Source organism: Drosophila rhopaloa, unplaced genomic scaffold (assembly GCF_018152115.1).
Source record: "Drosophila rhopaloa isolate 14029-0021.01 unplaced genomic scaffold, ASM1815211v1 contig_163, whole genome shotgun sequence".
Taxonomy (NCBI): domain Eukaryota; kingdom Metazoa; phylum Arthropoda; class Insecta; order Diptera; family Drosophilidae; genus Drosophila; species Drosophila rhopaloa.
Window position 1 is genome coordinate 1925072 of NW_025335043.1, and position 15954 is coordinate 1941025.

General features: G+C 36.5%; 1 protein-coding gene across 3 annotated transcripts in view; it reads left to right on the forward strand.

Annotated features, from left to right (window-relative positions):
- The first annotated feature begins 788 nt into the window (after window positions 1-788).
- The window catches only part of LOC108051876 (protein alan shepard), a 137714-nt gene continuing 122548 nt past the window's right edge, over window positions 789-15954 (forward strand). For 2 of the 3 annotated variants that reach the window (XM_044457783.1, XM_044457785.1), the window contains exons 1-2: window positions 789-1144; window positions 2590-2817. In XM_044457783.1, the coding sequence (XP_044313718.1) occupies window positions 2656-2817 (162 nt within the window). In that variant the 5' untranslated portion in view covers window positions 789-1144; window positions 2590-2655. The remainder of the gene's footprint in view (window positions 1145-2589; window positions 2818-15954) is intronic. The other variant, XM_044457782.1, reaches the window with a different exon arrangement.

The following is a 15954-nucleotide window of genomic DNA, read 5'->3' on the forward strand; positions in this document are numbered from 1 at the left end:
TTATCGTCCTTACTAAAAGCAATAAAAAAAAATATACTAAAAAATGTAATTTGAAAAATATAATTTTAATATTTACAATGACAGATTAGATTAATTTAAAAAAAATATAACTTCAAACATACTGTGTAACGAGGCCTTGAGAAAAATGTATGTAAATGTCGATAAATATATTTATATTGGCCGAATTTTATCTTAGTTGCAGTATTGCCTTTGATATTTACTAAATTAACAGTATTTAGTATATGATGTACTATAATACCAGTAATAAGCTAATAAATAAATATACATATGTATGTAGCTTAGATTTCAAAACCAAATGAAAAATGTCGAACATGGTTTTTTTTATTTATTTACCACTTTTGTCAAAGACTTAACATTTAGAAAGCATTGCATAGATATTTTCATATTTATTTGGTATTAAAAATGATTCACATTAAATTTGTGAACTAGTGTAAAAGTTTGGTATTTTAATTTTGAATACCACATATTGCTGGTCATTTATGTCATAAAAATATCGCAAAACTTAGGCGTTTCCGTAATAACTTTAGAGTTTATTAAAAAGGTTTCATGTAGTAAACTGGGAGCGGCAGCTTCTTCGCTATCTTTTTGCCATTTTCATTTAGTTAATTATTTAAATTTCTATTTGTGATTCCCAACAGCAACAAATATAGACTTAGTGAGAGCGCGAGAGCAAAGTTTGCCGGTGAAGCGCAGATAATGAGAGAGATAGCAAGAGAGCGGGATAGAGAGCGTCGAAATTTGTGTGGCTTTTTCGCTCTCTCTTCTACACTCCCACACTCACTCTCATACGATTGCCGTCGCTGTCGCGTTGCGCTTTCTTCGTTTTTTTCGGTCTGCGCAAACTTATATTTTGTCGTTGTAATATTTTGCATAAATATATAAATTAAACCGCGTGACGAAACAACAAACCAATAAAGCAAGAAAAAAGGAAAAGCGAACAAATCAAAACGAAATCCACATAACTTTCAAGTGCAAATTGCGTGTTTGTGTGTGCGTGAGTGTTTTCTGTTTGTGCGACTGTGTGGTTTGCGTGTGCTTGTGTGTGAGAAACAGAACGTGCAACAAGAAGCAAGAAGAAGCAACAGCAGCTGACAGGCCAACAAAATAAAATAAATTCCAATAAGTAAGCAGCATGAAAATAAAGCAAATCGAACAAATAGAAAACAACCTTTGGAAGCCCCGCAAAGAAGACGTAACAATGGCAAAAACAAATTTTGCAGCTCTCAGCTAATTGAAAGCGAATGTTGTTGTTTTAGTGCAATGCACTCGATAAAAAGAAAAACGAATGGCATAAAAATACATAAATAAGAACAGCAGCGCTATAAAAACAATAATAAAATTAAGAATAAATAAAAGCCTCTCAGTGAGAAAGAAAAAACAAAAGGAAAGACAAAGAGAGAGGATGATTAGTGTAATTATTTAAATCTTATCGTAGTGCAAATATTTTATTTTTTGCTTTGCTCACTTGTTGTCTTCTTTTACCGGCTGCTCTCTCCCGCTCTTTCTTTTTCTCTCTGTGACAGCTGTCAACTGCGCTCTCGCTCTCCTTCTCTCGCTGTCATTGTCCTTAAATAAGCAATAACAAAAAACAACAAGTGCAATTGATAAAAAGCCATAGCGTAAAACAATTTGCAATTGAATAATTCCCCCCAGCATATCAATAAATTATAGTGCCTGTGTATGTGAGTTTGTGCCTGTCTGGCAGTTTAAAAATAAATTTGCAAAAAAAAGTTTTGGCTGGCTGTGTGCTATTTTTAATGCCAAAATGCAAATGTTGCAACTGCTGCGCGGGAAAGAGAAGGCAATAGTGCTAAAATAACTCGCTCAATGCTCTGTTGCAAGAACAAAAACGGCACAAACAAAGTGCCGAAAATAAGCAACAAAGTTTGCAAGTGAAATATTAATTACAAATTTATAACACGGCAAAACGATCTGGATATGGCACAGAATGCGATAAAAGAGCGATATAAATAGAGAGAGAGAGATAGAGCGCGAGAGCGAAAAGTGCAGAGGACAGTGTTGCCGAGCTGCAGGCAGAGTCAACGGGTTGGGCTTCAAAATTGCAGTAGAAAAGGGAGTGACAGGTGTTAATTAGCTAGTACACAAATATTTAAAATACTACAGAATTAATCAAATTTTTAAAAGACAAAAACAAAAAGATTAAGAGAATAAAATCCCTGTTTCCGATGTGAAATAATACTACCATTCTTAAGAGCAATTTAACAACACATTTAAAACAAAGTAAAAGTTACTAATTTTATAAAATATATTGTAAAACAATATATATGGATAGTGTATAGTCTAGTTTAGGCCACGATATTTGTATAATATACATTTTTTTAATTTAAATACCTTTATTACATTTTAAAAAGTGTGATTTGGGGATTGTAATTCTCACTTTCCAATACCTCTTAATACAAAACGTCCTCCCAAATAATTTAAATTAATAACTGAAATTGAAACATTACTGTTACAGCATTAAAAATTTGTATTGATTGCAAACAACATTTTAATCCGTAGCATGATTCACGTTTTCTAATCTGGCTTTTCTTTTCCTTTCTTTTGCAGTCGCGAGTTAATCTGAGATTCCTGTTATCTAAAAAGTAAAAAGAAAAAAAGGAAATCGTATTTGCAATGCATCCAAGGTACAGCCCGGCACCGCCTCCTCAGCAGCAGCAACAGATGGGCGGGCCACCCCACCAGCAGCAAGGTGGAGGGGGAGGCGGTAACATGAGGGGACCGTCGAACACCCAGCAATTGCCGCCGCAGATTCCGCGATCCCAAAACTATTCAAACGTAAGTCGTGTATAAATCACATCTATATTTAAGGCGGATAATTTTAGATTATTATTTATTGGTCAGCGATCATTTCAAGTGATTTGGGTCAAAATATTTGCACTTAGAAAATTAACCAAACCAAAGAAATCTATACGGATAAATGATTGTCCGATCAATATGTATATAGTTAACTATATAAATGTACCAATTATTTATCATCTAAGGTTTTAATTCTGCTGTCCTCGTAACCCTTTTTAGGATTATACCTTTTTTTTATTGCTGCTTATAAATATATAATTATTACAAAAGTGGTTCCAACTGTTTTGCACAACAACTTCTTTATCAGCTTAACAAGCTATAGTTTAATTAAATTCTAGAACCATCGATAAGAATATTTATTTAGATTTAAATATACAAAAATAGTTTTAATGATGCCACAAATGACTTACTTTTGATAACTTTATTGACCCCATAAAAACTCTAAACCAGTTCGTAACAGCCTTGTAAAAAAAGTGTTGGCCAAACATCTAAGCAATCAAGGGCCAACAAAGGCATCAATCAATCAATTTCTCAATGCATCAATCAAGCAATCAAATGGCTTACTCGCTCGCACTCCCGGCAGTCAGTCAGTCAGTCACACAGTCACTCACTCAATCGTTCATTCAAATCGGACTCAGGCTGATGATTTCTGATTCTGATGCTTCTTTCCACATAGAAGGCGCCATTTTTGCCTTGCGGGCGATAGGGGGCGCCACTGCAATCGACATGTGTCATACGCAGAGTCGTTTGAATCCGGGAAATGCGGGAGGAAAATGGGGCAAAATCAGGGGAAAACGGGTAAAACGGGGCTGGCAGAGAGTACGCATTTGAGTGGAAAATTGCTCCCGCTGATGTGGCTGCCATGGCCTGGCAATGATACGGATTTCTTCTAACCATTTTCGCCATCAATTTGCTGACAGTTGCAGGGCAGCCGCCTAATCTCGATGAGAGAAACGAGGCAATAGTGTCCCATTATCCTCGTACCTGATAAATCATTATTCACTCACATACAAAACCACACACACACAGTATTCTGGAGAAAGGACCATTTTAGCTAGATTTCCTTTTTGCTAATTTCAATGGTATTACTCATTTTCGGGTGGTGTGGGTTTGTGCATTGTAAAATTTCCATCATAATTTATGCATTTGCTTTCTAAGCACCAACAACGCATACACAAAAAAATGGAAAACATGAAATGGGAATATCACAAAAGCAACATTTGTAAGTAGAGTAGAGCCCCGTCCATTCTCAACTGACGATATTCGGTTTACCTGCGTGTATATGGATGCACAGAAAAATTATATCTAAATAATTAAGGATTTCAAAGATTTTTCAAAATCTTTCTGTTTTTTAATCTGTAGAAATTTTAAAAAATACTATTTTACCCATTAGTGAATATAGTGCGAAATTTAGATATATTTTTATTCATTTTGAATTGCGTTATATTAATCATTTGATATTGATATTGATATTATATTTGTATATTTAGACCTTGCTTTCAAATTATATTAAAGATCGATCTCAAACTCAGCAACTCTTTAAAAACTGCCAGCCGCACTTTGTGGCAATAGTTCTATTGTTTTGTTTTAAATGTGATTTTTGTCTCATTGATTTTCAAACCGATTTTAAAATAATAATCTATGAATTTGTTTGATGCATTTTTCTTGGTGTATATGTCTTATATAAGTATACCATATAATAAACTATTCAAAACTGTTGCGGCATAATGCTGAGAGATGGGGTGTAACAGAATCTGGGGCTGGTGTTGCTCGTTTGCTGCGTTTTTGGGTAGCCCAATCCCTCCCTGGAGTCCCTGCAATCCCTCCAGGTGTGCTCGCTTTGTAGGCAGCGTCTATTTGGCATCCTCTAATGGCCAACAGGCGTTGCTTTGGCTTTCTACGGGAGCGTTCTTTCATTTAAACAGCTTTCAACTCACGGCAACAACAACAATATTCTGGCAGACCACATCAAAATAAAAATGCAGAAAAAAAATTGAGGTTGGGGAAAAAGTGAGGAAAATACAGTAAAAATTGTAAACAGTCGCGCTTAGTCAGCGCCACAGTCGACGTCAGTTATTGTGGCTGGAATGAAAATTATATTTCGCATTTTGTGTCCTACACAGAAAATTGAAGAAAGGAAAGTAAATAAATAAAAGAGGAAACCGGCAAGTTGCTGAAGTTTATGGAGTTAAGGGAGGATAAATTTAAAATTACTTTGAACCACACTTTGCGATGAAAAAGGCGAGCGTTTTTCGTGGGAAAAGATTGTTCATGTCGAGTTTACGTTGAGTTTAGGATATAATATTTTGAAAAGTTTTAAGAAAAGAAAACAATTAATAGCGATTAAATTTATGTACTTGCAAGGCAAAAATGAAAGCAGTAAAAGTGCAATCTGTTCAAAATATCTATCTTATTTTATACATTATATCCCTTAACTAATAAATGTCTTTCGATCTGTTCAAACGTTCAAATTGTTTTTTTTTAGGAACCTAGGCGGACCATCTCGGTTTTAATCTTTATTATATTATTAAAAATCATTTCAATACCACTCAGTAAATGTTTATACGATACTATCAGATAAAATATCAAGGGCTGACCTCCGTTTTGCTGCGCTTACAGTTTCAGACCTAACAACAATCGGATTTCATAAATCATTGCAAAATAGCTTTCATCCATTCATAAATTCTTAATTAACATTTTTTAATCAATTGTTGCTTCAGAAAAGCAAATATCCCTTCCGGCATTCTCAGTTCTGTCACTTTTATTCCTTACTCCCTCTTTAGTAATTATGAAATTAAATACATCAGGAAATAACCAAAAGGAAATATAATTTACACTCCTTTGATTTGCTTTTCCTACCCCAGGTTTTGCGTTTACCTGAATAATTTGATTTCCCTTGCCTTCTCCACGTATAATTTTTAATTTTCCAATTTCTATATGAGTTTGCTAGACGAAAATTGTTTCGGAAAGACTTGAAAACTTTCAGTATTTGAGTTGTGTGCGCTAAAAAGTTGTCTCGACAAAATATTTATATTTCTTATAAGTAGTTTTGTGTGCTTGGTCACGTAGTAATTTGTGATTTAATTCAATGTTGACAATTGCGAGCAGGCAGAAAGTTGTTAAGGTAATTGCGACCGCATAGGCTGAGATGCATTTCAATTGAAGCTGCTGACCAGACGGATGGAGACTCGGGATTCTCCCCCTCCAAAAACCAAGAAGAGATGCTCCGATGCAGCGCTGAATGGCATACGAAACGCCTTTGAGTCCTGCGCCTGCGTCGGCTTGTGGATCCTGTTGCTGGAAAACAATTTTGCCGGCTCCCAATGCATTCGAGTCCACGAAGTGCGAAACCGAAGCTCCAAAGCCGAAACGAATTGCGAAGCTGAGGCCTTACTCAAAACCTTACTCAATGAGAAATTCAGAATCCATTCGACGATTGTCAAGTTCAGTTACAAACGCCTTTTCCTCATTTTGCGCACCACAAAAGCGGAAAGCGACCACAGAGCCCCAAGCACACAGAGATTGCCTGAGACAACCAGCCAAGTCTGAAGCCAAAACCGAATCGAATCGAAATCCAAAACGAAAATCAAATTCAAGCCCAAACCAATTATATTCAAATATCCAAGCGAGGAGACCGAGGAGTCCTGCAAACATCCTTTCCATAGTGCAAGCTCGCCATTTTGTGTTTTCGATAAAGTTTTTAAAAAGCCATACCGCAAGATTCAGCATTAAATATATATATTTATATTTCAATTTCCCGTGCGTATACGTAATCTGCGTCGAAGTCAGTTCATTCTGTCCATGATTTACAAATATATTTATACATATTAGCCACTGAGAGAATCGGGAAGTGCAAGTGCAAGTGAAGTTCAGTATTATTTACAAAGCGTGAAAATCTAGAAGTTTACATAAATATTCTGCTCAAGAACTCACTACTCAAAGTAGTCCAAGGATTCCAGTCTCTCAGCGCAACAATTGTCAGTGAAAATTCCTATGAATCTTAGCCAACTAAAAACTCTAAATAAAACAGAAAACACACAACTAAAAAGGGTTAAAAACTCTCAAAGCAAAAAAATATTAAGTAAATGTTAAAGAAAACTTTAAAGTGAACACCAAAGGAAAATATCTACAGTATTATTTTAATAAAATATATAAAGAACATTAAGCGATAAATAGAGACAATAAAGTAAAAATAAAAAACCAAATAAAATTTGTGACTCTAGCTTAAAAGTAAAATCGTAAAAAAAAATCTAGCTTAATTGTGAGTGAAAAAGAATTAGAAAATTGCCCTTAAATAAATTATAAAACTTTAGTTGAAAAAAGCTTAGCTTGAATAAACAAAACAAAAATATTGTGTCTATCGATGTGTGTGCTTAACTAATTGCTAATTAAGAAAATACATAAAATTCAATTTCAACATTAATAAGTGTTCAGTGTTTAGCCAATATAAAAATTGCATTACTAACTAGTCAATGTTCTAAATAAAAATCAATAAGAAAACGAAACCAATCAGACACAAAGGCAGACAAGGCTCAGACAGTCGCAGACAAAGGCAAACAAGAAGGGAGAACGCGAACGCAAGCCCTCGAAATCAATTTACAATCAACCTGCTCACCAATATCCATTAAAATTGCGTCAATCAAGAGAAAAACCTCGCCATTGCCCGCAGCAACATCGAAGCTAGCCAATTTCAGCCAACAGGACCCACAACAGGAGCAGCAGTCCGGCGATTTTGAGGCAGCAGCTGTAAGCCAATTGGTGGCAACAGTTGTGCAAACACCAGCAGTAGTAGCAACAACAGTAACAGCAGCAGCGGCGGCAGGAGCAACACCTACAGGAGCAACATCCACAGGAGCAACATCAGGCGCTAAATATCCCAAGGCCAGCTCCTTGAATCAGCAGCAAACAACACCACCACCACCGCCGCCACCACCACCACCGCAGGAAACCGCAACAGCAGCAGCAGCAGTAACAACAAGTGTTGCCGGCACAACAGCAATCGTCGCAGCAGCAACATCAGGAGCCAGCCAGGCCAGCAAAGCCACAAGCAGGACAAGCAGCAGCAGCAGCAGTAACAGCGAACACAGCCAAAGCAGCAACATCTACAGCGGCAACAGCAACAGCAGCAGCGGCAGCAACACCACCAGCAACAGCAGCAACACCAGCACCACCACGACGCTGTACACGTGCTCCAGCGCCTCCTCGTCGCTGATTGCCCAGCCGCCGCCAACAAAGATATTTAAGACGGATCACCATCTGTGCGCCGCCTACGGACTGCCGACCGCCACTGCCGCTGCTGTTGGTGGGCATCCCTGCGTCTACTGCGTGATACCTGTGCCCGTGGTGAGTGTCCTTGCGGAGATCTTAGAGTTCTTAACACTTGCAGAAAATCCAATTTAACTTTCTCCTTCGATTTAAACCAGTCACTGGCTTAAAAAATATTTACTAGAAAGAAAGAACGTTTTTTCAAATGTTATATTAACTAAAATTTAGAGTTAAACCAGCTTATCAGATTGTTTTAATCGTAAAGCAATTTTTATAAAAAACTGTTTTTACTAATTAACACTATAAAGAAAGAATCCAATCTTGCAATTTTACCACTTTAAATTTGAATTTTAATTCATCTTTAAACCATTTATGTACAAATTCTCAATGATATAATTCAAATTTAGTTGCCTAAAAGTAGCTATACAGTTTTTTTCCGATATTCAATAAACATTTTTAATGTTCTTTGTCATTCAAAAAAAGGTTATTTATTATGAAAATTAATTGTCTAAAATTGCTTAAAACGATCCACTTAATTTAGAATATTAATAAATCAATCTTTGCTAAAAAAAAATGTAAAAACATTTTAAAAATGTGTTCTACACTTCACTCTATTAGAATATATTTTAAAAATCGAATTAAAGTTTTTATTAAACAATTGTTGGTAATTTCATGAATTGCGGAAAAAAAACGTTTTTTGTAAGTGTGTCATTTGCATAGGCTGCTTTTGATTTTTTACAGTCATTAAATATTGAAATAATTACGCAGTTGGGGGATGTGGATTTCAGCTGGTATCTTCTGGTTGTTAGCCTCCTCAATGCTCCATAGCCGCCGTCAATTTGCTTATCTTGTCTGATGATTATCCTGTTCCTGGCTGCGTGTCGCGTACCGGCCTGTTTCTTATTAACATTTATTATCCGTTGCTCGAGACTGGGATTCCGTTATACTCACAAAAAAAATATGAATATTGCTTATATTTTCTTGTTGAAAACAATTTTGAAGGGAATTTGTTGGGGTAATCCGAAAATCAAATGATTTGTTCAGGTTGAAGAAGTATGAAAGGAAAATGGGTTTTGTGCTGAAGCTGTTTACTGAAATGGAATGAGTTTTTAGTTGGGTGTATCGGATTTATTGCTAGCCTTTTTATGACTCTACATTTTTTATATTTTTATTTGCACATTTTATCTTATTATTATGCTTTAAAAACCAACAAAATGTCCATTAATTTTAATAATCTTAAAAAAGTAGATTTTAAAAATTTAGTTTGATTCACTGTAATATTAGATCTTTTTTTATAGACAGCTTTGTGAGTGATTTAGTCTAAATGGAAATTCTTCATTTTACCTTAGATATTTTGAGTGTGTTGTCAATTATTTAATTCGAAATATCTCAGGTCCTCCTCCTAAAGGGAAAGAAAAAAGAACGAAAGAATAATTTGCATACATTTTTCAGCTTTGCAATACAAATTACACGATTCTCGCGCAAACAGAGGCGGAAACTGAAGACGTAATCTCGAGCTAAATAACATAAATCTGAGGCGGGCATCCGAAAACACCCACCACCACCCACCACCGAAACCACAGACCCACTTCAAGGCCCCCTCCTTCGCCCGCTGCCATTAGCAGCGTCAGCTGTTTGTCCACTTAAAGAATGCCCAGATAATCGAGGCAACAAATGTGCCTAATGTCAATGACAATAAAGACAAATTATACAAATATTTGACTAACTGACTGACTGACGAACTGGAATGATAATGACACTCATTGTTCGTGTGTAGAACAAGGAAAATTTCATTAAAAATGCCCACAAGCAAATGGCAAATCAGTGGCTCAAGAGGGTAGAAAAGAGGAAAATTGCCTGGGTCAGCACATTTTCAATAATTACAACAAACAGAGGAGAGCTACAACAAGAATCAAGCCCAATGACCGCAAATAAATCTGAAATAATAATGATTATTAGCCTGTATATATATGGTTAGGTGCTTTTACGAGGGTTTGGTTAAGCACTCATAAAGCCACAAAAATTGTTTTCAATTACAAATAACCGAAGAATGAAAAGTCTAAAGAAAGCAAGTATAAGTTTGGCAACGGGAAAAAATGCAACTGAAAAATCTTTTCATATTATTCATTCATTTTCATTGTTGTTTAGAGGGGCGAGGAACTTGGTCTTTCCTCATTGTCCATTGCCAAGAGTGAAAAATGTTTTTCTCTTATTATTTCTATTTATTTTTTTTTTGAGTTCCTTCCCTTTTTTTTGGCTCCCTCTTGTGTTTTCCTTTTTTTTCTTGTGCTTTTAGGGCTCTGGCGAACGAGATTTATGTAAGGCACTGTCTGAGCCCGGCACTTTTTCGTTTTCTGCTCATTTTGTTGATTTCTAATTAATTTTACTCGAAGTGAAAATGAATTGGCAAAATGCCCTGCAGACACAATACCAAATCAAAAAAGGGCAAGCAGGGTGAACTAAAGTCGGAGAGGATCTTTCAGTTAAAATAAGTGATTTTCTCACATTTTTGGTAGCTGCCATTTCAGTTTCCCTTCGTGCTGCTTTCAAAGTAATTACTCCAAGATTGCTTAGCATGCTTAAGAAAATGGCTACATCTTAATGTCGGAAACTTGTAGTGCCCTTTCTTGATAGTGATTTTTTAAAAATGAATTCATTTTTTATAAGCATTTTACATTTTGTTATTTAAATTACTTTAAATAATCTTAATTCAGTTTTGTTTTATGCAAATTTTAGAATCCTTTTCGACAGGTAAACTTCGCATTTAGGGATCACTTTCAACAAACTTATCCGATCATTTGCAGCGGTACCGGCATTAATGCTTGCATTTTTCTGCTGCCGTGCTAAGTGGGCAGATGGCCACGCCCACCGCGTGGTAAGGCACTTATGAGCTGCGTGTTGCAGTTGTTGCTTTGACTGTTGCTGCTGCTGCCCGTTTCAAGGACTTTTGAGTGGTGGCGTTTCACGTGGCGTATGCGTGACTTCGCCACATAGAAGGCGCGCCTATGAATATGCATTATTATTTTCTATATGCGCCGGGGTCCAGTGAAGTGCGGCTAATTAGCAACTGACATACATTTGCAACTAACCCAAATTGTGGCTGGCGATGACGAGGTTAAGTGTGCTGCTTTAAGCCCGGAATTTTTAAGTTCAGCGCCAAATTGTGTGGAAAATCTTTTCATAAAAATTCGCCGTACTCTTGCATACCAAATGAGATGAGTTTCTGTTTGGTCCTTGGTCCTTTCGGTAATTGTTATTGATGTGGAAATATGTGCGATTAGCCAAGCTCTCTGTCTTTCGGTCCGCTCAACCCTCGGCAGGGCAAAAACTTTTCGGCCCCGAAACTAAAAAGTGAAAATTTTATGGCAGAGGAAAAAAGGGCAGAAAGCGACGCCATATTGGATAACATAAAATGGCGTTTATGATGGGCAAAGTTTCATCATTTGCAATTTGCTTTTGACCCTCCTCCCGCCACCAGTGTGTTTGAGTTTTCCAGCAAATTTAACATAAACCATTTTGGTTTGAGCTTTTTTTCTCGTTGTCTCTCTGGTTCCCTGTCTTCTTTTTTTATTTTTTCGTTTGTTGCAAACTGTTTTCATAAATGATTTTTACACCCAAACTTAATGTGCCCCATATATTTTATATTTGTTCTCTGCTTGAAATTTTTAACTGATTCAATGTTCTCTGTTCGCAGTTTGTCCAGTTTAATGCCACTGACTGAGCATTTAATTAATGTTTTTACGAACTGGGAAAAAACGATGAAAAAAAGGTTGAAAATGTCCCGTGTGCTTACTCGCATACGAGCTTACAAAATAAATATAGAAAGAGATGGGGGGAAAAAAGGAAACTTTACGAGCGAGAGGAGGAAGGAAAAAAGTTTTCCGGGTAATTCCATGAAATGGCATTTCATTCAATTCAATTTCATGCTCTGTAATTATTTTGTACAAAATGTTCGGGACTATATACTCGGTACAACGACAACTGTCGCAACAACTAATCAAGTTGAGTCAATGAAGCAAGGCTCTCTGCACAAGGGAGGGGGGGTTGTGGGGAAACGGAGGTTAAATGTCAAAGTTGAATATGTTTCTGGGGCCACAGCCAGGACCTGAAAATTGCTGAAAATACTTCTCTCTGAGTTTGCAGTGAATTAATGAAAAATAAATTTAGATTTTGACAGGCTCAGTGAAGTATTTCTCTTCTAATGGCAGAACATCCAATTTACTTTAATTATTCACCGCCTTTGGCCGCCTCAATCGAGTTTATTAATCCATATATATTTCAATTCACTTTGCAATCGTAACTGAAGATGGACCTGCATTTAAATGCAACACATCTAATTTACTAATCACTTATATAAGCATCAATGTCCGACAAAATGAATTTCAAGCTGTATAATTTTACTCAATCAATTTGGTCAACTAAAATTAAATTGTGTAAATTGTAATCCAATCAATGAAAGTTCTGTTTTCACTCTGCTTAACTTTTCGGCCATTATTTGATCGTGTACATTATTCAATTTGTGTATATTGGGGTAAGCCTTTTTGCCGACTGGTCAGCTTTGGTGAATTATTGCATTATTATTACATGTTAAGTGATTAATTTGACGTTTTCAAATTTTAAAAATCTGATAAGTTACACTTTTTAATGGGACTACCAACTTCAACAAAAAATCTTATTTGGGAAGGATACAACATAAGCTTTTGTAAATTCTCTGAAGAACAAAGGGCGTTTATTAAAAAAAAAGTATCAAAATTATGTTAGACATAATCGATTAACTTAAAAAAAAATTTATAAATACGCAATAAAAGAACATAAATATTTATTGTTCCCCAGAAAATAATTACAAACACATTTCTTGCACAGCTGAGAAACTAGGAAAATTGAAGTCTTAAATAGATTTCCCAGGGTGTGTGCACTAACAATTCTTTGACTTTTGCCACGTTTTCATTTCTCGCTTTATTTTTGGCATCAAGCAGCAGTGGCAGCCTTTTGAGATTCGTTACGCTACAACGCCTCGCAGTTGCGCTTCGCTCCTTCGTCCTTAAAGCCAAATGTGTGTGTGTGTGTCTATGCCTGATTGTGTGTTTGTAGGCTGGTGCTGGTGTGTGTGTGTGTGTGTGTCCTGACACATGCTTGTGCTGCTGCCAGAGCCACTTGGCCAAAGTATTTTAACCTAAAATTTGTAAAAATAGCACATCAAGAGGCATTCTCGGGGCGCCTTCGTCTTCTGTTTCTTCTTCGGGCTTCAAGTGGATGCTCTAGAGAAATGTACTCACACACATATACACACACACACTTGCACACTCAAAGAGGAAATGGATGGGGTGTGTTAAATTTATCTACTGTACCACAGTGCGTATGCTTGATGCTTTATTTATTTATTTAATTTGGCATGGGCAACGGGATGATGAAATGAGAATAGTACTAGAGCCACTGCATTGTCCATGGCTGTCCATTAGGGTTGTTTATTTTTTTGGGGGGTGCACAGGGGCTTGTGGCATAAAATATGTTGAGCAATTTGTCAACAGGATATCTCACACCCTTGTGTCGCGTAATGAAATGTCATTAACATTAAAATAACTTTCAACACTTGGTCTGCCACTCGTCATCTCCATCGCAATGTCTCTTTGTGTGTGTGTGTGAGTGCTGGGAAATCATGAAAAATAACAGAAACACAAAAAAAAATGAAGGCCAAAAAAGATTTCTATGTATGTGCCATCATCATCAACTTTTGTCGCCTGACTTTTTCTCGATTTCGTTTTGTTAATGAAAAAAGTTTGTGCTTCTCTCCCTTTTCTGCTTTGAATTGTTTGATGAGCGAGAAAATATTTTCCGATTTTTTCCCTTTTGCCCTGACGATGCCTTTGACGTCCCGGCTTCATCAAGTTTTCATTAATTTATTACACGCCCTGGCCAACGCCACACCCATCCAGCCCCGCCCCCATTTCCCTGCCGATTTCATAATCAGTGTTCAGCAGGTTCAGGGTTCTCTGTCAAAAAGATTCCTCTTTTTGTTTTTCTCTTATTTTTGCCGCTTTTAATCAATGTTTCCGTTAAAAAGATTCCTTTTTTGTTTCGCTCCTATGGACGTTGACATTTTCGACTAATATTTCGTGACTTTTGTTGCCTTAAAATACCCACTGTCAGTAAATAAATTGTAATGCCAATATCTGTAGGATTTATGTAGGTAATTCCGTTATAATGTCGACTATGTAAAGGTGATTTTGGAAGTTCTTTTGTAAAATATGAGTTTTTTTAAAAAATATAAAATTAAGAAGTAAGATATTCCATATTTAGTTAATTTCAAACTGTAATAGAACCTTATCTCATATAATCTCTTGTTTATCATTAAATCATTTAATAACTGCTGCGCAAAAGCCAAAGCAGGATATTAAGCTGTCTTAAACTTAAATTTTAGAATGACTCTGATATTTCCGGCTACCCTTCCCCTTCCTCAATATCTCTTTTTGCTAAACAAATTGCAAGTTCGCAGCATCATTAGCTTTGGCCGAAAGATGTCACGTTCGACACACGTGTGTGCGCAAAGCTGCATAATCTGGCTCTATGTGGCGCCTAGCTTTCCCAAAACGTCGTCGTCGTCCAACCATAACCACTGTTGGTGGTCCGACGACCACCTCCTTTCCGCCTTCTCCTACCCCTCTCTAACCCCTTCTTCACATGGCTATCTCTCGGTTCTGTTAACCATTCCAACCGCCAACGTAAACCGCTAAGTGCTTCCCTTTGTTGCGTTCCATTCTCGTGTGCTTGTTCCTGTTTTTGCATTGTATTTCGTTGCAGACCTTCAGGAAAAACGGAAGTTTGCTGTTATTGCTTTTGGCGTTTAACAACACTGTTTGCCAGTGTTGGTTACTAACATTTAAACTATATAATTATATGAATTATATAATTTTTCATGAATACATCTAAATGTCCCCGAAATCTCAAACGGGTAAATAAGTTTATAATTATTTTGTCTTCACTATGTTAATAAATTAAGCTAAACGAGTCATCCGAAATTGAATTTTACAGAGTTAAAGGAACCGAAGTTTGACTGTACTTCTATCTTTTTCTGGAGTGTAACGTGCAGACGACTTTCGCATGAAACGTGCTTGGCATAAATCGTTTTCAACTTGAAAAGAGGGGAGAAGTGAGGAGACGATTAGGGGTTGTGTGTGAAGTGGGATCCCCCGCTTATGTGCGATATATAGTATATGTTTTGACCCTCGCTCAGAGCACTGCAGAATGCTCATTATTTTCCCTGTTTTCCTCTGATTCTCTTGCCACAGGATGGCAGTTACTTAGCTTATTGCTGAGTTGCATTACAAAGATTTCATTGTAAGAGATATGATATAGTGCGGTTGCCCTCACATCATATCATATATTATTATTCTTGATTTGCCTTGGGGTTCGGTGTAAAAAGGTTCAAATGTGAGGGTGAGTTTATAAGAATGGTAGGGATCTAAGTATATTAAATCTCTTTTAAATGGAAGGTAAAATAATAGACTCTTTTGGTAGATATCTAAATAGTGTTTTTGATTTCATTATCATTAGATATCTCTAGGTGTTAGTATGTTACTTTTTTTTTTATTTAAGCGGTATTATCAGAGTAAATTATATTGGAATTTGTTTATTTTTAATACCATCTATACGTTTCTTTTCTTTTACAACTCCTTCCAACAAAACATTGCTTTTAGGGAACGCAAAAAGAAGTAGCTTTCGAATCGAATCCAACCGAGTTAAGCCAATGGCAGCTGGGAATGTCAAACTTCAGGACCAAATATATCGTGTCTGTGTCATAATCAGGATGCAGTCAGTCACATAGCAACCCAGACTGCTTTATCTCCCTCGTAG